Consider the following 25,717-nt stretch of genomic DNA (forward strand, 5'->3'; position numbering starts at 1 on the left):
GTTTTGCTGCTTTATGTTTCATAATGAAATTGAGATTCAAATAGTGACAGGTTCCTAGCCCATCGGCTACAAGAGGAATCTCAATTGTATAAGCCCATCCCTTAGTCGCCTTTTACGACATCCAAGTATAATTAAAAATGTCCGAAATCTCACATTCAGTATTTTTGGGACTATTGGCTCTGGCTACCCCATAAGGGATATAGACGTGACTATATGTAGGTATGTATGTATGAACGAAATCACACACTCTTATTTTAGAAGGATTACAAAACATATTATATATTTTATACTTACTTATAAATATCGTCAAGAGAATCACCAAATTCATGTTTTCATACTTTCTGTTGTCGTAAAGTAACAGTAAATGAAAATGTTAATGAAATGTTTAATGTGCTTGAAAACTTATAATTAACAGCAAGAGTAAAATTGGTATTTTTTATTATCGTGATTTAAAAATCTCGCGTTGCATTATACTATTTATAATTAATAATGTATTAATCGCGCACGTATACCTATGTGTGTGCCGTGTGGTTCCCAGCACCTATAGGAAAGAGAATAGGACTGCTCCATCTCTTCCCCCACGGATGTCATAAAAGGCAACTAAGGGATTTGTATATAAACTTGGGATTCTTCTTTTAGGCGATGGGCCGGCAGCCTGTCACTATTTGAAACTCAATTCTATCAAAAATCCAAACAGCTAAACGTGGGCTTTTAGTCTTTTCAAGTCTGTTGGCTCTGTCTACCCCGAAAGGGATATACACGTGATGATATGTATGTATGTAATGTACGTACATTTATTTTAAGTGTGACTTTTCAAATCATCATTTTTATTATTTTATTGAATACCTGAGGCTTCTGTTCTTGACTTTCGTTCTTTGTGACATCTTTTTTTGTACATGCATACATATAGTCACGCGTATATGCCTTGCGGGGTAGACAGAACAGTCTTGAAAAGACAGAAAGGCGACGTTCAGCTGTATGGATTTATGATGGAATTGAAATTCTTATATCTAGTGACAAGTTATATAGATAGTCGATAGAATCGTACGTTTTGATATAGGTTCTGTTAATATTGAATTATCTTAATCCGATTTGCATTGATGCGTACTTAGTTCTATTTCTAATAGTAACATACATACATACATAAAGTCACGCCTCTTTCCCGGAGGGGTAGGCAGAGACCTCATCTCCTCTTATAGTAAGTTAGTATGTATTTTTGCCTCTTGAATACTATGATGGTAAGTAAACAAGAATTCGGGAAAATAAAAGAAGACTCCTGTTGAAGATTTTAATTATTTTTTTAAGTAATGATGATTTTTTTTAAATATTATAACTTGAGTGCGTTTGACCTCAATCTGTCTTATGGTACGCAAGATGAGATAATGCCTATTCATTCTTTTTTTGAAATTACCCAATAATTATTGTTATTCTATTGTTATATATTATTAATACTTATATATTTTTACTATACTATTTTTTATAAAATATATACCTATTAGTTTTTGAACTTAAGTGCCAACACACATAAATAAAACATTCCGACGCCACAGCGGATGCCGGTGACCTCTTCGAAGACATATATAGACAGCATTATTGCCTGAAAGAAAGAAAAAATGAGAAGTTAGGTGTATATACTCAAACCAAAAGAGTTTTGTAAATATGATTTATTTATTTATTTTTTAATCATTCATTCAATCTATCATTCGTTCGTTCATTCATTCATTCCTTTATATTTACGCTAATAATACAACGGTAGTATGTAGTACACCTCTTAAAGTATTTGGCAAGGAATTTTTATTTTATAAAATAAAATCATGACAGTCTTCATTTCAAATAAAAAGGACAAATAACAAGTAGGTATAATGTGCAAGACAGAAAGAAGAAACAAACAAGTTGAAGAACATTCACCTTTCTCACAAAATAAATGAAAATAATTATTAGTGTTAATCTTACTGACTTACCTACTTTCGCATGTAGGCCTGTAATATTAGTTAGGATTCGGATTAAAAACAATACATACCATACCTTCCATTCCTCATTACCATTGTAATTGAGGAAAGGATCTGTTGTAGATCTAATCTTTTCGAGGTCTGGCGACTTAGATGTCTTGTGTCCCATGTAATCTCTGTATCTCTTATCTATTTCAATCATGACCTGAAAATGTAAATGCCATCAAAAATAACCTGTAAAAAAACCCAAGTCTCGCAGCTCAGTCTTTCTACCGTAAAAAGTTGTGTGATCCATGTAATACCAAATCGGTTAATCTATTTAGTCTCTCTCTACATAAAGGACGTGTGTTTGCCGTGTGGTTATCGGCACCAGTACAAAAAAGAATAGGACCCCTCCATCTCTTTCCCATGGATGTCGTAAAAGGGGACTAGGGATAGGCTTACAAACTTGGGATTCTTATTTAGGCGATGGGCTAGCAACCTGTCACTATTTGAATCTCAATTCTTATATTAAGCCAAATAGCTGAACGTGGCCTTTCAGTGTTTTCAATACTGTTGGCTCTACCCCGCAAGGGATATAGACGTGACCATATGTATGTATGTATGTATAAAGGACCTTCTGTCTTAAGTTATTATCATGCCAATAGATCGACTTGGACATCGCATGAAATCACAATGAATATAACAATTATATTAGATTCTTTGGTCTATCGCGTCTCACGCGTATTAATGTACCTACTAGGTATTACCAAAAAAAAGTTATAGGGTAAGTCCGGGGTAGTTGGCCATAGTTTTTTCTTAGCTCTACTAGAAATCAAATACTTATATTTTTATAATTATATTCATTTTTTATTAAACTTTAAACAATCAACTTTGATATTACAAACATAAAAGTAACAACTTCTAATGAGAACACCTTACTAATTAAAGTTTTTTTAAAATCACAAGTGGCCATCTCTCCCAAGGTGTCCGGGTGTGATGGCCAAGGCATTAGAGGTAAGATGGCCATAACTTAACTCTAGGCTTATAATTACTTTTTGGTCTCATTTTTACTTTTAAGTCTTCTTTTCTCTTCGCCACATCTGGAGCACTTCAGTTGTGGCGGTTTCAAATGCAGTAGTGTCCGTGAACCCAAAACTGGTACACTGTACATTGAAGCCAGTCTTCGATGAGAAGTGTTTCGTAGTAGTTCTCACCACATCCACGGCAGTTGCCTTTTTTGTCTAACTTTCTGTTTTTATTCTTATCTGACATTATTTTTAATGGAATATCGTCACTATTATCAGATAATATTCGAATGGCTTTTCTTTTTACACATTGAAATCTTGTCTCTTCCTTTTCCTTCTTTATTTTGACACATTTTCTTACGTTTTCCTTTTTTTGGCTTTTTTCTGCAGCATTTTTTCTAGTTTTGATGTGTTCTTCCGATGTCAATAGTGTTCCAACTTGCTTTGCTCGTTTACGCACTTCAATCAATTTTTGTGGAATATGTGGTAATGGTGTGGTAATGGTGTAATCTGGATCTTTACTGGATGAAACCTCTGTCGGAGTGCTCGGATGTGAAAGATTAGACGTCTTGGCAGTTCTTACGGAGATTTTTGATCTTTTAGAACTGATTACAGGGCTATGGTATGTTTCACTTCTTGATTCATGAGAACACCCTGGTGCAGGTTCCTTTTCATTGTCCACAGCAGATGCACATTGGGAAAGCTCTCGTGTAGCAGAAGTATTCGTTGAGTCACTAGATTCTTGAATAAATGCGTAATCTGACACCGCTTCTGGGTTGAGTGTATCCTCTCCAGTTGATAAACATCATTTCTGTACCATGGCAATAGTGCTAATTGCAGTCGGTATATGATGGCCATATGGCTATCATACACCGATTACAATTGGCCATCTCTCCTTCTTTTCCGTGCAAGATGGCCACAACTAAAACTAAAACAATTCATGACACGAAACAAATAATTTTGAGGTGATAACTTAGCATTGTTTGTATACTTTGCAACAAATACAAATATCACCATTATTTTCAGAAACTGACACCACAGTTGTATAAAACAATTGACATCAAAATAATATTCAGAGTAGTCGAAAGAAAAAACGAAGGATTTACTTACTTTTTCTTTTTTTTTTCGCCAAATCTTTTGCCATACCGTTGCTCTCACGGACGACGCGCGGCGAACTAAACGATTAACAGTGACATCTAGTCAACGAGTCCCTGAAATATTTCCATAGGCCATCTCTCCCCTATGGCCATCTACCCCGGACTTACCCTATGCTTTTCGAGAAGTTATTGGCCTTTTAAAGATGTTGTATACCTACATGTCTAAATCCCATACGGGGTAGACTGAGCGAACCGTTTTGAAAAGACTTAAAAAAGAATAGTCTTAAAGAATAATTTCAAGTTTATTAGTCTTTTTCTCGAAAATGGACTAAATGCTAATAGCATTTTCTATCAGCCAACCTTCAGAAAATAGCAAACAGATAAATAATCCGGTGTCAATTTTAGAGTGAAAAAGAAAATACACAAATGTTTAAGTTATGTGTAAGTTCCATTTAGTGCCGTGTGGTTTCCGGCACTAATAGAAAAAAAATAGGACTAATCCATCTCGTTCCTATGGATGTCGTAAAAGGCGACTATGGGATTGGCTTACAAACTTGGTATTCTTCTTTCAGGCGATGTGCTAGCAACCAGTCACTATTTGAATCTCAATTCTATTATTAAGCCAAACAGCTGAACGTGGCTTTACAATGTTTTCAAGACTGTTCGCTCTACCCCGCAAGGGATAAAGACGTGATGATATGTATGTAAGTTCCATGCTCAAAAGTCGTATTAACTTACCCAATAGTAATACAAGAAGTCAGTGTGGATTCTAACCGCCCTCTGATGCATGGCAGCCATGAAATCGTGGCTCGAGGCTGCGTCTTTATATGTCGTTTTGATTCTCTTCAAACTGGTCATGTAGATATCCACCAGCCTTCGGTACAGTTTCCGTATATATTTGTAGAGGAATGCTATCCGATAACCTGTATCCTTTCTATTGAAGTGTTTCTCTTTTTCCATCTGAAAAAAATTGGAATCGGAAATGCCGTGTGGTTCCCGGCACCAATAAATTAAAAAGAATAGGACCACTACATCTTTTTCTCATGAATGTGGTAAGAGGCGACTAAGGGATACCATTATAAACTTGGGATAGTGATCTGTCACTATTTTAATCTCAATTGCCAAACAGCTGAACGTGGCCTTTCAGTCTTTTCAAGAATGTTGGCTCTGTTTATCCCGCAAGGGATATAGACTTGACCATATGTATGTAGATCAACAATGATCGATTTAACATGATTTTTTCTATGTTAGTTACGTACTTGCCTTATCTTATGCCTCGCCATATAAATCGTTTGTAGGGCGTTATCCATGATTTTTGCTCTGGTATTGAAGTCTGACGCATGTCTATATGTCCATCGGGAGTACCAAGGTATTTTCTGTCTTCTGGTATCGTTCTTGGGTATTGTTTCATCTAACATTGTCAGTTGAGATGGAATCGTGTCGTTTTCAGACAATTTGAGCACAGTTTTTGTCATGTTCTCGTACGCTTTCCAACGCCTGTTTTGGAGGATTTTCTTTTTTTAATAACGCTTCAATGTACTTAATTCTGATAATGATATATTCCAGTCCAGTTATCTGAATCAAATTTTTCACTGATCACGAAAAATATTTTGTGGGATCCCAAAAATATTGTATGCTTTTGTTTTGTTTTTTTTTTTGAGCAAATATACAAAGGGTGTTTGGACAAAACTGTTGGAGAAAGCCAAAAAAAGTGGAAGTGGAACGAACGAACGTATTTTGATCAAATCGGTGACGTTCTGGCAAAAGATCAGGTCAAGAATACCTAAAACCGACGAGTTTGCATGAAGAGATTTACGAATCTGAATGAAACGAAAGAAGTATTCACGGCTCCAGGAAAGGGACGTGATTTGTGTATGTATGGTTTTGGTAAATAAAACTGTTAGAATAAAAGCCTACAAAGACGAAGAAAACTTGATCAAATCTGGGGCATTTTGGGTCAAAAGTCAGGTTTTACTTTTTTTTTTTTTTTTTTTTATTTATTATCATTCCAAAAGAAAAAACATCAATTACAATGGTACACATAATGCATTAGGTTAAAACCACAAAGGTTTGTTGTGTACTAATGCAGTTAAATACATTTCAAAGTTTTGTTGCCAGTTACATACGTAAGAAAAAATAAAATAAAATAATAATAAACAACGTTACTAAGGTAGTTAGGTATTTAAAACATTTTCACAAAAAATATTTATCCATATTTTCTACAAAATACTCTTTAAGCTTTCTTTTAATATTTTTTGTTGTAATGTTATCGTTAAGATCACGCGGAAGATCATTCATTAATCTGGGCAACATATAGCGAGTAGTCCGCTGGCCGTACACATTGTTCGCACACTCCGTTCGCAACCGGTTTTGAGCGACGGCCCGCGTATATACATCGTGTTCGATTTTATTGTGAAATTCTTTATTAAAATAGTTTTGTTTTAATAAGCTGTATTTAATATTTATTTGAATAGGAAGTATTTTACAATGTTTGAAGAGACCTAGCTCACTATCCTGGAATAGATTTTTAATTTTATTCAAAACAATACATTTTAAAATTTTTGATTGCAATCGGTAGATGTTGATCAAATGTGTATTAAACGTTCTTCCATAGCTACTAAGACCGTAAATGACATGGGATTCTGCCAGAGACTTATACAATAACAGTCTGACTTGATAGGGGATACGTCTTTTTAAGATATTCATACTTGCTAGAAAGTATCTAAGTTTTTTACAAATGTTATCAATGTGTAGTTTCCAATTAAAAACTTAAGAGGCTAAAGGACCTTAACTGACAGGCTTACACGAAAGATTGATGAATATACATGAAGCGAAGACAGTATGCAGTGATCGTGAATTGTCTTCAACTCCCAAAAAGAAGCGTGATACATTTCACTTTTTTTTAATGTAGACAATCGTAGATGTGTACGATTTAGATTTAAAAGATATATTTGTAAATTGACGTCTGGTGAAAATGCTGCAGTGTTGTTTATTCCGCCGCTTCTTCGACACATACGCTTCGGAAGCGGTAGTAGATAGGTATGTAGAATTACCTATTCTTAATTTATGTAATAATTTATACTTAAGTTACTTATGTTGACGACACAAAGTGATACCTTGTACAAAATTGCGAAATGAAAAATATATGTATTTACCTTGCATTATCACTACGCGGCAATTTATTCAGTTTCCTTCTCAATCTGTTCACGTCAATTTTTTCTAAGTCTATCGTAATGCCCTGAGCTATCACATAAGAAGGTTCAAATGTGGTCAAATTGACGTTTACTTCTGGGAGATCGAATAAATGTTGAATGCTTGGGAACTCATAGTTCTCTTGTGACTCGGCGCCGTATAGATTTGGAACTGTAATCGGAAGAAGACAAAAATTGGCCAAGAGCGAGTCGTAATCGCGCACGAAGGGTTCCGTACTCGTTACCGTCATTAATATCGAGAAAAATGATTGATGTTGATGGATGAATTGGTATGGTTTTTTTTTATTAATTTTGTTTGTTTCAACTTGAGGCTGTTGTGTCACATATGTCTTTAAGTCTTTAAAAGGCTTTCTAGTTTGTTTGCAAAATTGGTATGGTTTCCGGCACTTAAGAGTAGATGTCCTAAGAGGCGACTAAGGGATAGGCTTATTTATTTGGGATTCCTTTTTTAGGCTATGGGCTAACAACCTTTCATATTTGAATCACAATTCTATGATTCGGTCAAGCAGCTGCACGTGGCCTTTTTGAGACTGATGGCTCTGTCTACCCCGCAAGGGATATCGACGTGATATGCATGTATGTAGATTGGTATGAATATTATGGAAGTATAACTATAATTAACTCTAGGTACTTACTGATAATAGATGAAATAAGTACATTAAAAACATTCATAATTAAACCATTTGTATTACTAATGTAGATAGATGTAGTCTCTGCCTATCTCTCTGGGGAAGAGGCGTAGTTTTATGTATGTAGTACAAATCTGTCTCAATCTACCAAGTGCTCATTGGGAACAAGATTATTTGTCGAATAAATTATTGAATGATGATAGAATTAACTGTTTCTAAGATACTCGTGTTTGTAAAATATAAGTTCTTATACAAATTCAGTCAGACGCTGTCGCGTGTTAAAACTATTAAGGTTTTATTAAAAAGCAATTATTTTTGAATGCCGTTAAAATTTCAATGATTAACGTTCACTAAAATTGCTAATGAAATATAAATTTTATTACTGCAAATCTTAAAACAATCATAGTTCATAAAAATATGATTTTAAGCCAGTTCCCGACACATTCGAAACTCTCCATGTCTGTTCCATGGATGTCGTAAAAGATGACTAAGGCAATGTCTAATAATTATGAGATTGTCCTTCTAGGCGATGGGCTAGCAATTTGAATTTCAATTAATATCTATAGTTTATTACAACATCAATTTTTTTAGCCTTACCTCATAAAAATTTAAGCCTAATTGTGCGGAGACGCGGGGAAAAGCTTGTATTAATAATTTTGACCTGAAAGAAACTTACTCAAACATCCACCGTCCGTCAATATGCTTTGTCCCTTTCTCGGCGTATACATCGCTATCTATTATCCCTTTCTCGCACACCCTGAAATAGGCCACAGATTATACAAGAGGTTGATACCTTTTTACTTGAAACTTTATAGAAGAAAATTCTTTCTTTGTCGTTACCTTTTCCCACTTATTACGTGGGGTCGGCACAGTATGTTAGTTTTTTCCAATTACTTCTGTCACTTGTCATCTCACTGGTCACTTTCCTTCTACTCATACTATCCTTTACGCTGTCCATCCATCTCTTTCTTCGGTCTTCCCCTATTTTATAGATGAAAATTCTACTTTACATTAACAAAGAAAACAGTGTTTGGCATTATTACGAGTAACAGTTCACAAACCATCGCATGAATCATGTTTTTATTTGCGACAATTTAAAAATTGACCCATACAGACTGACGGACATTATGACAAAGGAACAGTCGATGGCCTCACTAACAAAATTTGTTGAATATATCTACTCCAATCTAAAAGATCTCAATGGGGACATCGTACCACAATAATATAATATAATAATAAAATAATAATGATATATATATACACACATATATTACATAAATATATATATATATATAAATATACAAACTCATATATAAATATCATAAACCATTTGCGTCATCACATCACAAGAACATTGGCAACCTGGCTTGAAGATGCATCAAATAGAACACAAACCAGGAAGCTAAACAAATAATCCATTTTACTCAATGCAAAAACAAACCCAAAGTGAAACAAATAAAATAAATAAAAAAAAAAAAAAACTACTGAAATACATTTCCAAGCAATTCCCGCGGGAGTTAAGGTGGCCTAATAGTCTTTTCGAGTCTGTTGGCTCTGTCTACTCCGCAAGGCATATAGTCGTAATTGTATGTATGTCACAAAATATATAGAAAGAGGGAATAGTTAAGGCTCATTGCTTTGGAAAAACTTTATATTGTTTTTTTTTTTAATAAACCCCTGACCGGGAAGAGAAACCGGGACCCGTTCAAGGTAAAAGAACTACTTCGTCAAACACGCCGTAACAATAATATTTTCTCCTTACATAGTACATGTCTCGTCTATACAGGGTTCAGCAATATTCTTTGCGGCCGTAGTATCGGAGCGTAGGGGCTGGCTACCCCGCTACGGCAGTACAGAAATCGCGTAAGAGTGCCTCAACGTGCACTCCATCACTGAATAAACACGAAAAAATGTAGCCAAAATATCGCGATTGACGTACGCAATTCAAATTTCAAATTTCGAATAGATGTTGATGTGATGGCTGAAGTTTAATTTGTTTTCTTTTTTTTTGGGTTCTTTTAAGTGTGTGTGCCGAGCTGTGTAAATAATTAGTTTGTAGGTTTCGCTCAGCGTATTGTGCATGCTTTGAGGAGTTTATTCTGGTAAGTTGGTACATTTACCTTTGATTACGGCATGTTGGCGGTATTTTTTCAGTTGATTTATTGAAGGTTTACAAGTTTATTTTTGATTAAATTTTTTTTTTTTGTTTTATATTGATCATTATTTTTATCAATTTGAACATTAATAAAAGAAAATCTAAAGTAAGATTTGGGCATCGTAACCCAAATAGGCTACTCACGAACTTTGATATGGCAAATATAAGGTATAGTTAGTTCTTAAAAACTCGTGAATAGCCCAGAAAGATCTCTGAAAGGTTTCATGGAAAGTAATTGAAACTCTGAAGGGTATCTTAAACTCATCATTTAGTTCTAAGCAATAAAAATGGTTATGGTTAAAGTAAGTTAGTATAACATAAATAATTAAATATATTATCAAGTCCAGTTCTATATAAAAAAAGTTTGTCATGATGACCTGACCCCGTACCCTACCCAAGTATTTTAGCGCTCCTCTACACATCTCGAAAAATATATATAAAAAATATTTATTTTAAAAAGAACACTACAGCTAAATAGATATATACTACTTATAATAAATGGGTATGTTTATAAAGAGTCAATAATGGAAACGCAGCAAAATCAAATATTTATGCAAAATTTCAGCTTTTCCCTATAGTTTCGGCTGTATATGTATTGTCTGCATAACATATGTACATACATAAATTACTAGGTAATGTAAGAGTTAGAATATACTAGTTTTCGTCCGCTGTACTGCCCGTGTTCAAAGTTTCTTATGCCTATTCCCATACTACACACTAGGTATAGGTACGCAAAATTTAATCAAGATCGGTACAGTGTTTGAACTGTGAAAAGGTATCAAACAAACAATCTTACTTTCGCATTTTATCAGTATGGACGTCGTGGGCGCAATGACACATTTATGTCATTCCCGTGGGAATTTTCATATTCAGGTGGCATATAATATTGGCCAAAGAAAATACATGGCAAATTTCAGCTTCAGAGTACTCATGACCGGATCTTTCTATACCTCTTTGGTAGGATCATTAGATTTTGGTGTTCTTTATTTAAAAGATAAAAAAAACATTACACGCCTTTTTACCTCTTTGGTATGATCATTAGAGTTTGGTGTTCTTTATTTAAAAGAAAACTGAAAAAAAAAACACACGCCTTTTTCCATTGCGAAGTGAACATGGCCCTCTTCCAAGTTTGAATCTCCGCTTTACTCTAGCGCACTTACGATCTTGTTGAAACTCAAGACCCTTCGTCGCTAAGACTTTTGCAACCACCATTGTCTTCATAAAACAATCTGTATTTTTTTTAATCCGAAAAGATACTTTTCGATGGTAAATTTAACGACAATTCCGGTACTAAAGAGATTTATAATTTTTTTTTTCATTTTTCAGTTTTCCTTTATTAGTTATATTTAGATTTAATATAGTTTTATTAACGGATGTAACTACAATCAGCTAGCCTAGTTATATAGACCGATCGTTACTAAAAAAGAACCTTTAATCTAAATACTTATTTATTTAATAGAGGCCGCCCGCGACTTCGTCCGCGTGGAATCAATCCCGCGGGAACTCCGGGATAAAAAGCCTGTATGTTATTCTGGGTCTTCAGCTACCTACGTAACAATTTTCACCGTAATCGGTTCAGTAGTTTTTGCGTGAAAGAGTAACAAACATCCATATTGACATCCTGACATACAAACTTTCGCATTTATAATATTAGTAGGATTAAGATTAATCAACAGCTTTCATGCTAAGGTGAATGGTGAATTGTGAGAAGTGTGGTAGCTTCGCTGAGTATGTACTTCGTGTTATACATGCAACAATATTACGTATTTACTAGGACGTAACGTAGGTATTCCAGCTATCGCAACAGATACCATCTGCAACCTGTCACTATTAGAATCTCAATTCGACCATGAAGCCGTATGCCGTTGCGGGGTAGACAGGGCCAAAAGTCTTACAAATACAGATAAGCCATGTTCAGCTGTTTGGCTTAAAGAAGAATCCCAAGTTTATAAGCCTATTCCTTATTCGCCTTTTACGACATCCATGGGAAAGAGATGGAGTCTTGTTTCTATTGGTGTCGGGAACCACACGGCACTGAAACATATTAAATGCTAAAAATCCCGTTAATACAGGGATGGAAGAGAGAAAAATCCCGCGAATTCCCATTTCCCATGGGAATTCCCGTTATTCGTTTCTCGGTCTACCCACAGACTACATAAGGAACGTACGATCGCGTTCCTATCTGCAGTCATATGTAGTTTTAAAATTCTTCCGGGTTAAAATAGCGTGCACTGTGGTTCCACTAGATACACACACAAATGAATTTCTTTTTTCATTTCATTCCTTCAAATGAATACGGTCTTTAATACCAATGATTACGAAGTAAAACAGTTTATTATTCTATGACATATAACATAACAAAACAGAAAGAGACGGTAATCAACGATGGCCGAACTGGGCCCGATAATTGTCGATCGAGTCAAAATTCAATTCCATAGACACAGCGGTTCGTGTTTTATTTACTTTTTTTTTAAATGTGACTTTATAATCCAAGATTGGGAGGTCCAAAGTAATTAGCCGTGACCATAATGCAAGAGGAAACATTAATACTCATGCAGAGAGGAAACCCGGTCATGATGTTATGGTCCCGCAAAAAGTTAATGGAAGCCCTTCGCAGCTACGGTTTAACTTACTGCGAAAATGTTGAATTTACATACATCTGTGACATAGGTCACGTCTGTATCCCTTGCGGGGTAGACAGAGCCAACAGTCTTGAAAAAACTGAATGGCCACGTTCAGCTGTTTGGCTTAATGATAGAATTGAGAATTCAATTCAATCTTAAAACCAAAAAGCTGAAACAATACACGACTGCATTGAAAATAAATTTATTTTAAATTAATTATTGAAAATAAATTTCAATCCAGTCGTATCTATTATGTATTTAAATTTTTCTTTAACTTCAATTTACAATTTTTTTTTACCTTGTTTTAACATAAATAAATAAGTAACCATAAATAATACTTAATGATTTAAAAAAATATTACGGCAAGTGGAGCCCCAGCTTATAGTCAAGATGATGCGGCATGACTTGGCATATCGCTTTTTATTTTGTTCGGCGTTAAATAAGCCGACCCATTACTGTGCCATTATACGGAAGTATTTTATTGTTTTTCTCCCTTTTACGCAGACGAATCCGCCGTAGTTTTCTAGTAAACAAATAAATAGTTAGTTCTACATTCATTCATGTTTTTTAACGTAGACAATGTGCATTCCTCCATGATTCAGATTTAAGAGATCTATATTTGTATATTGACCTCTGATGAAAATGCTGCAGTGTAGTTTGTTCCGCCGCTTCTTCTACACATGCGCTTTGGAAGCGGTAGTAGTTACAATTAGATATAAGTGATGTGACGTCAATAAGTGATACCTTGCATCCAATTTTGAAAATAAATCTATTCTATTCTATAGGTGTTACGAACTCCTTAGAGTGTTCCGAACTCCTTTGTAAAGGAGTTACATTTTGTATTTTAAAATAAGAAAAATAATAAAAATAAATGACAGTCTGTTTTTAAGCGTGCATCATCTTTTATTTTACCAGCGCAAATATTTTATTATTTTCAGCAAATTTCCTATAATAGGTATTGCTCAAAATTAGTGGTTACGAGTATTGTCACATAAGCAAGGTCGTTGTCAAGGCTAGCCATGGCGCTGGTACGGCGTTCCACCTCAAATTACTTCTGGTTATTCTTGGCATTCATTTCTGACTGACTAGATTTCGCCCGCAGATTCTGCCGCTTGAATTTATGAAATTTGTTTATTTTTTGTTTTCGAAGCTGTTTTGGGATGTCCTCTGTTAGTGCACTGCTAAACTTTTCAAGGAATTTATGTAGGTACGTGAAAAATGTCAGTCAGTTACTAACTTCACTTCATAGTATCAAGCAAAGTCGCTCCCGCGTCTGTCCGTATGTATGTATGTATGATTAGATCTTTAAAACTACACAACGGAGTTTGATGTAGTTTTTTTTTTTTAATAAGGTAGAATGAGGGAGGTTTATAAGTATAAATGTTACCCGTGCGAAGTCGGGACGGGTCGTTAGTATCTTATAAGAATAAGTCTGAACCCTCATTTATAAGATCGCTTTGTTGTTCGTCTGTTCAGGAATGTTGATATAATAGGTAGGTATCAAAATTAAGGGCAGGCAGGCGTTTAGACTAATCATCGTTTTAGAATCGTGTTTTTGCGAATTACTCGCTTCCTACGATATTTATGTGTTATTACCAAAAAACTTTGCGACTAAATTACGAAGTAACATCAGCAAATGGAGTTCAGGCGAACGATTTATCAACAAAACAATCTCGTCGAGTGTGTAAATGGCGTAAAAAATCGATGGCATCTCTCGCTAAATATTGCCCATATTTCATGAGCTTTCCCGTTAGGTACGAAGCGCGATATATCAGATTAATTGCCGAAATGACACGGCAACACCGAATTTCATTTTGCAGGTTGGTAACTCTGCTGTGCAAATATACTCTGTGGAACAAAATGTTTGGGACTTTTTGGCGCGCAACTGTGACAGCATGTGGGTGAATTAAGTACTTTATTTCTATTTTCAAAAAATATAATTATGTAGGTACTTAGATTTCAATGATACCAATATTATTTATAAGCGTTTATGAAAAGTCCATATTTACTTTGAGGCTAATTCAATTTGTGTGATTTCTCTCGTAAATATTTATATTTATTTATTTATTAAAAAAAGTGTTGCCATTTCATGCTTTATCCAGACGAACAATCCTCGCGTAAATTTCAGTTACACACTTACAATTACAGTTAGAATTAAGAAGGACCTACAATATTTTTTACACTGGAGAAAAAAATACGTTGAATGATGTAGTATGCGGGTGAAGTCATATGCCTTGCCTAGTCTTTTAATATATCAGGTTTATTCTGAGACGTCAAACGACTTTTCTGACACGTGTCACGTAAACTTGAGGCGTAAAACACCCAGAAAGGTCTTATTTTATTTCTCCTTGATGCGTGAGTTGGAGACAGATGGATTAAGTTAGTAGTTTTTGTACTAGCTTTTGACTGCAACTCCACCCGCGATACTCTCAAATTATCGTTTACAGCATGTGACTTGTACGTAAAACGTCGCAGGCAAGGGTTATAAGAGACAATAAAAAAAAACATAGAATAACGATAATCTTTTTTGGCCTAGCTATACTGTTTTTTAGAGGGTTTTGCTAAAGACACGAGATCCAGCAAGTATCAGCCTGAGGATAGCGGGGTACTTGGTGAGAGCTGAACCCATTAGACCAAATGAGGGGGTACGGAATGCGTGCACGCACTTTTAAAGGGCCCCTGGTCCTATTGGAAGAGGGACACGGGATTGACCACAGCGGCACAAAATATTTGTGAATATTTGACCTTTTTTAAAGATCATATACAATTAATTTAAATTCTATGTAACGCGACCTTACTCAAAGGACAGGCTGCTATCGCCTGAAAAAAGAAGCCTTTGGTTAAATTGGATTTTACTTTAAATTAAATTTTACAAAACTAAAACGCCATTTTGATTCTTAAAATTGGAAGCACATTTTCATTTACCGTCGCAGCACTTAAGAGACGGGATGTAACGTGCTGAAACGTGTCTGAAATACAGTTTTTGTGTTGGTATCGGTTCGTCCCATTTAGCGAGACGGGGTTTACGATCCCTCTCCGTTAGATAAAGTTGCCTGAATAAGGAATGTGTGATATGAACTACCAAAGCTATAAGATCAACTTGACTTACCCAATTCTAAAGTCGTCTATACCTCGGGCTCTTCTCCGGAGGGTTTAGGATGAAACTAAGTTTAATACCAGGGGGAAGAACTGACAGTTACAAGATTACATTCATATCCCTTGCGGGGTACACAGAGTCAACAGTCTCGAAAAATCCGAAAAGAAACATTCAGATGTATTGCTTATCACGGAATTGAGATTCAAATATGTGCAGGTTGCTAGCCCATCGCCTACAAGAGGAATCCCAAGCGTTTATACGCTTATCCCTTAGTAGTCTTTTACGACATCAATGGGAATAATATGGCTAATAAACGGATTTGGATGAACTTTACAGTAATATACATACATACAATCACGTCTATATCTGACGTCTATATAGACAGACCGAACGGTCTTGTAAAGACTGACAGGTTATACATCAATAACAACAAAATAGGCAGCCGATTAAAAGCTTAGTAGAAAATATTCGGCAGTGTGCACCAAGGTTTATCTCTTTCGAAACCCTACAATGTGGTCTAGTTTCGTCGGCGGCATTAAGGCTCTATTTGAGAGATAAGGATTCACCCTGCTCGTGTGAACGCCGGCATTGGACGCGAATCACCCAACAAAAGAATAATATATGGCGTGTGAACCGTAATTGTAAAGGAGAATGTATAAAAAATGTAGATTTACTCGTACAAGCGAGTGACGTAACGTCTGATCGATTGAAATCGTAAAATTTAAGAAATAAAACTGTTTAGATGTTCCTTAGAATACTTATATAATATAAAAATAATTAAAAGGTAAAGTGGTTTAAATAATTTAAATACATATATTTTTTACTTATTATAATTAATACATTATATTAAGTAAAAAATACGTTTTCCGTTTACTTAAATAAATTATTCATCCTTGAAGGCTTCAATGATGCCCATAATAACAATTCCACGCGGACGAAGTTGCGGGCGCAGCTAGTTGTTGATATAACTTAACATTTACACTAGAAAGTAGTTGATGAAATTCGAGGAAAATACCGATACAGACGAAGTGAGATTTCCCGCGGGATCGCCTGATGAAGTGAGCTGGAGTTGTAGCGTGTTAATATATAACGCGGTAGAACTATATACACTTTTGTACAACTAAATATACTATTTTACAGTCAACAACAAACTTACATCTATACTTATAATAAATCTGTAGAGAGGTCAATTCTGTACATGGAATATATTTTCAAAATGACTATCAGGGGGTGATAAGTGATCGATACTGATGCCAAAAATGCAATCAGTAAAATTTTTGTCTGTCTGTCTGTCTGTCTGTCTGTCTGTATGTTCTTTATAGAAACAAAAACTACTTGACGGATTTTAACGAAACTTGGTACAGTTATTCTTCATACTCCTGAGCAGGTTATAGTATAATTTTCATGACGCTACAATCAGAAGGAGCAGAGCAGTAAAAGGAAATGTTGGGAAAACGGGAGAAGTTACTTGAATTTTTAAGCTTCCGTCGCGTGTGCAGCCTTAATGGTTAAAGATACAGCGAAACCATGTATAACGGAAATATTTTACATTAAATTATTAAAAAAATATCCCAAGACAGCATAAGTCTGTCTTTTATGGTTCACTTACAATAACACGTGTAATTCCTAATAGCTTAGCAGTTCGGAGATTTCTGATTATATTTCTTTACTCTGACGTTTATAATACCAATAACACTCACACTCATTCGTTATTCTTAAAAATTAATATAAGTACATATTCAATCATCATCATTCAAAGAATCATCGAAATCGGTATAGAAACACCAAACTTATACATGAAATGAAATACCCTAACGCGCTCGACGCGGCTCGAGGCGGCAGGCTATAAAAGGAGTAGAAGACGAGATCAAGCAACATGACCAAGGCAGCCAGGGGGAGAGTTCACGCAGTTCTCTCCTCCAGCCTCCCCCTGAGGACGAAGCTCGGGATCTTCCAAACGTACGTCAGATCCCGCCTCACGTACGCGGCCCCGGCGTGGTACGCATACTGCTCTGAGACCAACACAAGACTCAGAGCCCAAGAGAACCAAAGTCTCAGAGCAGTTCCGGAGCCTCGCGCTACGTGAAGAACTCGACGATCCTCAGGGACCTGAAGTGGGAGAACCTAGACGTTCGAGAGGGCGGACGCGTCATCGCACGGCCACCTGCAGGCGCGCGGTATCGCGCCGCTCCACACCCGCCCTCCGGATCGTTGGGTGAAACCCTCCCCTCGCCTTGCGGCAGACGTCGTTGACCAGTGACGACGCCGCCGCCGATGGGAACTCCCAGTGTATGAAGACGCGAAGACTCAGGCCGCAACGGCCGCCCCATCGACCTGCCTACAGTCGTAGGCAGCGATGATGCCATTGAAGAGGGCCAAAAGCCCTGACCTACTCCGACTCCCCTAAGGGAGTATGGCAAGACCCGACGACGGCAACATAGTTCGAATTGAAAAATTATTTTTGTGTTGAATAGACCATTTATCGAGGAAGGCTTTAGGCTATAATTATAACGTCTAGCTGCAACTATTGGGAGCGAAGAAATAATGGAAAATGTGAAAGAAATCGGGGAAGGAGCATCCTTAAGGGCTTCAATGATGCCCAAAATAACTATTCCACGCGGACGAAGTCGCAGGCACAGCTAGTATATACATATAATCACGTCTTTATCCCTTGCTGAGTAGACAGAGCCAACAGTCTTGAAAAGCTAGTTGGCTTAACGATAGAATTGAGATGCAAATAGTGACAGGTTGCTAGCCTATCGCCTAAAAGAAGAATTCGAAGTTTACAGGCCTATCCCTTAGTCGCCTTTTACGACATCCATGGGAACGAAATGGAGTGTCCTATTCTTTTTTTTTATTAGTGCCGAGAGCCATACACCATACTTAACTTACACAACAACGGCATACTTACTTAACTTAACAACATACTTATTTAAATAAATATTTAGCCGGATATACAATGATATTGATTTGGAATTCCCTCCCCGCGTTTCTCTTCTTGTATACATAATATATGTAACTTGGGGATTTTCAAGGCAAGAGTGAATGGGCACTATTTGAGCTTGCATGTACCACATTAGGCGTCATCTTGCTTAGATTGTGGTCAAGCGCAAATCAAATCTATTGTACAAAAAAAAAATATTTTACCGGAAACTCAGTATATAATTTAATTTGAAAAAAATATTACTTACAACTATAACATTTTATAGGTTTATTTCTGGTATATTTTTTGAAGTATTAGGTACGATTTTTTTTAAATACTACTGGACGTCCGTGTAATATGACAAATCATCATAATTCCCTTTCCCGCGGGAATTTTGGGAATTCCTCTCTTGTCAAATTTCAAGTCCCTAGACCCAGTGGTTTGAGCTGTGCGTTGATATAAAATAAATAAACAATATCTCATCAACTTACTCAAATTCACTACAAATTCTTTCTTTTACCGAGTCATAGAATTCCATACAGACAAGGTAACTCGATATGCAGTTGACTGTACTAGCTAAATTAGCTAACAAACTTTTCAACTTCCTACTTTTATTTATTTTAAATATTTTTAACATAGCTTTGCACGTAGATCGAGCTCGAAGTATGCAGCGACCGTGCCAAGTGGAAAAAAATGGTTTCTGCCATACCCTCCAGGGTAGAAACGTGATCACATATAATGAAGACGTGATCATATATATAGTATATGTATTACGAGTAGAAATACGTAAAACAACATTATTTTTCCTTTTAAATCTTGCAGATTTCCCTTGACAGTTGTTAAAATGTTTCATGTCGTGTTGTTCTCGGCATTTTAGAATAGGACCACTCCATATACATATTTTCGATGGATGTCGTAAGATACGAGTAAGGAAATTTTGACTAACTTGGGATTTTTGGCATCTGTTCACTTTTTTTATCTCAGTTCCAGAACGTGGCTTTCAGTCTTCTTAGGACTGTTGGCTCTCTACCCCACAAAAAAAAAACCGAACGAACAACCCTCCTTTTTAGAAGTCGATAGAAAAGAGACATTATAATACACTAAAGTGATATTGGTGATTAATCACTGTTACAATCAGTAACCCCTTATCAAACCTTGATCAAACTCGATCAAACCCACATCAGTCCGGCGTCATCCTGTGTCAATCAATGTGAAATTATAATTCCTCGTCGTTATTAACTGAAAGTATTGATTGTCACTTTGTTATTATACTAATTGCAAACGCCAGCCGATACCGTAGAAATTGTAAAAAAAGATAAAAAAAATATATTAAAAAGAATTTATTCGCGAAACACCATTACAAAAAAAAAACAAAGATAAAAGGTTATGTACAAGTTTAATTTTTTTTTTTATAAATAAATATATACAAGACGAATTACATATATTGAGTTAGCCTCTTAGTAAGTTTGAGACTTGTGTTACGAGATACTAACTCCACGATACTATATTTTATAATAAATACTTATACAGATTTTACTTTTCTCATCATGCCCTGGCCGGGATCCGAACCCGGGACCTCCGGTGTCACAGTCAAGCGTACTACCGCTGCGCCACAGAGGCCGTTTTGAAAAATTGCTATAGATGATAGCTGTTGCTGTTGAATTTTGCGTGGAAGAGTTAGTAAAATTTCAGGTTAGAAGTGACGTTGATAAACCTGATGTAAGCCACGTCACGTCTATATCCCTTGCGGGGTAGACAGAGCAAACAGTCTTGAAAAGACTGAATGACCACGTTCAGCTATTTGGCTTAATGATAGAATTGAGATTGAAATAGTGGCAGGTTGCTAGCCCACCGCCTAAAAAAGAATCCCAAGTTTGTAAGCCTATCCCTTAGTCGCCTTATACTTAAATACTAAAACAGTTTCGTATATCAAAGTTGGGGTCCTTTGAGCTCTGGTGTCAGACCCTTCTCCAGACTGCTTAATGAACTTTAATTCCGAAAACATTAATTAATAACAACTGTTCATACTCTTTGTGTTTAAATAAACTTGCAGAAAATATCGTCTCCCTTCTGTTCTTATGAGTTTTTCGTGAAAACTAGCCAAGGGTGTGTCGATCCGAATGCAGTTAAAGTTTCACAATAGTAGATTGCATGAAAACAGCGTACTATTGTAACAAATATTTTATAACTGATTCTGTATATTCAGAATCAGATTTTTTTCAAATAATTTATACATGACATTTTAAAAATAATGTTGTTTTTATTGTTACTGTTATAGTTGTGTTATAACTAGGATAAAACTAACAGATTTGGTTTTGCGCGGATATCCCTTGCGGGGTAGACAGAGTCAACAGTCTTGAAAAGCCTTAATGGCCACGTTCAGCTATTTAGCTAAATGATAGAATTGAGATTCAAATAGTGACAGGTTGCTAACCAATCGCCTAAAAAAAGAATCCCAAGTTTGTAAGACTATCCCTTAGTCGCCTTTTACGACAACCATGGGAAAGAGATGGAGTGGTCCTATTCTTTTCTGTATTGGTTCCCACACGGCACAAGATATACCCATTTATTCTATATCTTCATACTACATATATTCTGTCATACTTTTTAATGTTTGCGGAACTCACTTCTCTGGTTATAGCTTAAATTAAGGAAAATAAATATTTTCCTCAATTTGAAGGTTTCTTTCTCCACGATGTTTTCCACATTTTATGAGTAATTTGAGTATCAACCTATGTCCATTATAAATTGAAGCAAGCATTTGCTTGATTTGATTGTAATATCAAAATAAAACATTAGGAGAACATTTTATAGATAGATATAGATATATAGCCTCGAAGTAGGTAAGTTCGAGACTGGTGTTACGAGATACTAACTCAACGATACTATATTTTATAATAAATACTTATATTAATAAACATCCAAGACCCAAGATAAAAATAAGAGTACCTAAAACATACAAACTGATAACATTTATAGAAACTGGAGCAAATAGAAGTGCCAGATTTTTTTTAATAAAAATTAATTTACACCTAAAACTTCCAAAAATAGGCCATGTTTTTCTATCTCAAAACAAAAATTTTATCACAATATTTATCTCGTTTCAAACGGGGCAGTTGGGTAAAAACCGTTATCTTTTTTAACCCTTTATGAACTGCGGGCCGATTGGCGTCGTGAAATATTAACCCGTTTCGGAACATTTCCAAATAAATCGGACTCGAACCCGTTTCAATTAAACTGGAATCGACTTGGGACCCAATTGATACCTTTTAGGCACCCTCGGTGGTGATAGGTGATCGATAACGCGGCACAGTATTCAATAAAAACGTTTGCTATCTGATGATAAAGCGATCATTTGTTGGAAAAATCATTATTTTTCGGTGAATATGCTAATGAATTTAAATCAAAAACTCCATTTCCCATGTATGTCGTGAAAGGCGATTAAGGAATAGGTTAATTAACTTGGGATTCTTCTTTTAGACGATAGGCTAGCAACATGTCACTATTTGAATCTCAATTCTATCATTAAATCCATCAGTTGAACGTGGCCTATCAGTCTTTCAAGACTGCTCAAATCTATACTAATATTATAAAGCTGAAGAGTTAGTTTGTTTGAACGCGCTAGCTAACCTCTATCAACTCCGTTTAAAGACGTAATTATGTTCACAATGCAATACAATTTTGGACTATTTTGTACACTTACCTACCTTGTACTTGCTGTCGCCTGTCGCAGCCTTGAGGTAATATTATCCATCGATGTGGTTTCGTCCAATGCCCAGGGACCGGTCCTGTGAGCCGTACATTAGTTATTAATAAAATTTCGTGAGGGGTGTTGACGTTGGTATACTTTTAGCATAATTATTTGACGTTTCACGTGAGAGATGCCGTGTGGTTCCCGGCACATATATAAAAAAGGATAGGACCACTCCATCTCTTTTTTCCATGGATGTCATAAAAGGCGACTAAGGGATGGACTTATAAACTTGGGATTCTTCATTCAGGCGATGAGCTAGCAACCGGTCACTATTTGAATGAATCTCAATTCTATCTGAAAGCTGAACGTGGCCTATCAGTCTTTTCAAGACCGTTGGCTCTGTCTACCCCGCAAGGCATATAGAAGTGACTATATGTATGTATGTTCACGTTAGATACTTGGCATAAGTTTGTTTGTTTATTTGTAATATCTTTAATGCATAGAAATTTACACAGTAACAAGAAAATAATAAGTACATATGTAGTTATTATAAAAGAAACAAATCACTTGCCATGGCGGACTTATCCCATAAAAGTATATGGTGACACCGTTTTCAAGGAGGATCATTTTAAGAGCGTTGATGATCGAATCGGTAAGGTGCCCGGTTAAAACGCGCGCGCGCGTATAGGTATTAAAACCGGTAATTTAATTACCGGTTTTAGACCCAGGCCAATCAGTAAAAGTTCTTTTCTCATCATGCCTTGGCCGGGCCTGGATTCGAACCACGCCAGAGAGGCCGTCACCATCACGACCATGTACCAATGGCTAATTTCGAAGTTATTTTCATTAGTTTAAATACTAACCTATGCTCTTATTGTGAGGGAGGGCAGCGGACATCGTGGGGAAACCTGCACATTCAGGCAACTAGATGTGATGATAAGATAGTTAGCCTCGAAGAAAGTTCGAAGCTTGCGTTACGAGATACTAACTCAACGCTACTATATAGTATATCTATAGTAAATTACATTACTATTTTGAAAAGTTTCATGATGATCCATCTATTAGATTTTGTATGTAATTATGTATATTAGAGACTTAAAGCTTCTAAATTAATTTATTTATTTCGTCAAAATCTAACAAAATTTCATCAAACATTACAGACAGACAGACGGACTTTTGCATTAATAACATTAAGAAAGTATAGACGTAGATAAGGAGAAACCCTCCGAATCTATCTACGGACTACTGACAATGCTTAATGTTCGCAATAAATTTAGAAGCCCCAGAAGATCTCGTAGAAGGCACTAAGGTGCGGAATTCAATCCTTTTAGGATTGATCCCTGCCGAAGTTATACATTTTTACACTGAATCCTTGTTGGCTTGTTGAGTCTTTTCGTGATAGTTGCCTCTGTCTACCCCTTAAGAGGTAAAGACATGTTTATATTTAAGTATTTACATTTTACTTTGTTCTTTTACTCATACTTTGTTTTTTTGGTTTTAATTTTGATGTGTAAAATTGTCAAGTTACTGTGTTGTCATTAATTGTGGCATGAAATAATTTTTAACATGTTCATATAACACAATTGTTGGTTATTCTTAATAAATTAAAAAAAAGTAAAAAAACAGCATACATAGGTATTAAAGAGTTTCCTTCGTACATACATACGTACATAAAATCACGCCTCTTTCCCGGAGGGGTAGGCAGAGACTACCTCTTTCCACTTGCCACGATCTCTGCATACTTCTTTCGCTTCGTCCACATTCATAACTCTCTTCATACAAGCTCGGCGATTTCGGGTACTTTTGACCTGACCCTTTACCAGGACGTCCTTAATTTGATCAAGATACGTTCGTCTAGGTCTTCCCACTCCGACCTTTCCCTCCACACTCTCCTTGTATATCTGCTTAGTCAACCTGCTTTCATTCATCCTCTCCACATGACCGAACCATCTTAACATACCCTTTTCTATTCCTGTAACTACATCTTCTTTCACATCACAACATTCCCTTATCACGCTGTTCCTTATCCTGTCACTCAATTTCACACCCATCATACTCCTTAACTCCTTAATTTAAATTTCCTTCGTAACAAGTTCAAATCTATCCATCTTATTCAAGGTCATCGGTTTAAGCTACACTTGACCTGATCTTCCATCAGAACATCCTCAATTCATTGTTTTACCCAATAAGTGTATAAAATATTAAAATTTTGCTAACAAACATACATACACATCGTCACGACTATATCCCTTGCGGGGTAGACAGCGCCAACAGTCTTGAAAATACTGATAGGCCACTTGATGATAGAATACACACTTACTGATTGAATTGATATTCAAATAGTGACAGGTTGTTAGCCCATCGCCTAAAAGAAAAATCCCAAGTTTAAAAGCCTTTTACGCCTTTTACGACATCCATATTCTTTTTTTATTGGTGCCGAAAACCACACGGCTCTTTCCCTAATATTAAACAAATAAGTCGAAACGACCAAGGGCGTTTCAGTTTGTCACGAGCCAAGCCCATGGTAAAAGTGAGTGGAGCTATCAATATACACAGTTTCGTGTACAAACATACGGACAAGCCTGTCAATGACGATATGTACGGCCTGTGGCCTTGTGGAAATCGATCTGCTGTGTGGCTTGAGAACAAGCGAGTTTAACTGGTTCTTGTCACTTTTTATCTCAGGTTAGACGACAGACCTAGACGAACGTATCTTGATCAAAATAAGGACGTCCTGGTAAAGGGTCAGGTCAAAAGTACCCGAAACCGCCGAGCTTGTATGAAGAGAGTTTTGAATGTGGATGAAGCGTAAAACTAGTCCTAATAAAGGTTGTAGTTATTCTATAGATATTTAAATCATCTCACATTTCTCTCACCTGTGACGTTTCATCTAAACGACGCAATTTTTTTATTTTTTATATTTTTTTTAAATTAATTTAAAAAATGTAGGAATTATGTCTTGCAACGCACGCGATTTTCTCCGCAGATATAAGTTGTTAAATAATATGGCGCATCTCGGGCTACTCAAGAGAGGAGCTGAGGAGTAAAGTAAACCTTACCACTTAAAACATACATGACACATTTCTAAATCACGCCTCTTTTCCGGAGGGGTAGGCAGAGACTACTTCGTTCCACTCACCACGATCCCTGCATCATTCCCTTTATTCACATTCATAATTATCTCCATAAAAACTCATCATTTTAGGGTAATCTTGACCTGAGCTTAAAATACTCCGTCAAAAACATAAAAATCTTAAATTGCAGTTGAGTGTGATGAAAGTTAACATTACTCAGAGGCTCGACCTTGCCTTACCGGTCGATCGCAGAAAG

General features: G+C 36.1%; 1 protein-coding gene across 1 annotated transcript; it reads right to left on the reverse strand.

The window, feature by feature from the left end:
* Window positions 1-1,494: 1,494 nt before the first annotated feature.
* LOC132902223 (uncharacterized) lies at window positions 1,495-5,539 on the reverse strand. Its single transcript, XM_060946416.1, has 4 exons — window positions 5,313-5,539; window positions 4,792-5,013; window positions 2,021-2,154; window positions 1,495-1,597 (listed from the first exon to the last, which is right to left on the reverse strand). Exons 1-4 carry the CDS (start codon window positions 5,526-5,528, stop codon window positions 1,591-1,593), a joined length of 579 nt encoding a protein of 192 aa, XP_060802399.1. The 5' UTR covers window positions 5,529-5,539; the 3' UTR covers window positions 1,495-1,590.
* Window positions 5,540-25,717: the final 20,178 nt, after the last annotated feature.

Source organism: Amyelois transitella, chromosome 11 (assembly GCF_032362555.1).
Source record: "Amyelois transitella isolate CPQ chromosome 11, ilAmyTran1.1, whole genome shotgun sequence".
In the NCBI taxonomy this organism is placed as follows: domain Eukaryota; kingdom Metazoa; phylum Arthropoda; class Insecta; order Lepidoptera; family Pyralidae; genus Amyelois; species Amyelois transitella.

Excerpts from the sequence above, each read along its gene's own strand:
- LOC132902223 (XM_060946416.1), bottom strand. The coding sequence starts at position 5,528 with ATGACAAAAACTGTGCTCAAATTGTCTGAAAACGACACGATTCCATCT. Across the intron at positions 5,014-5,312 it reads CGAGGCATAAGATAAGGCAA|ATGGAAAAAGAGAAACACTT; the intron begins GTACGTAACTAA and ends AATTTTTTTCAG. Across the intron at positions 2,155-4,791 it reads ACTTCTTGTATTACTATTGG|GTCATGATTGAAATAGATAA; the intron begins GTAAGTTAATAC and ends TTACATTTTCAG.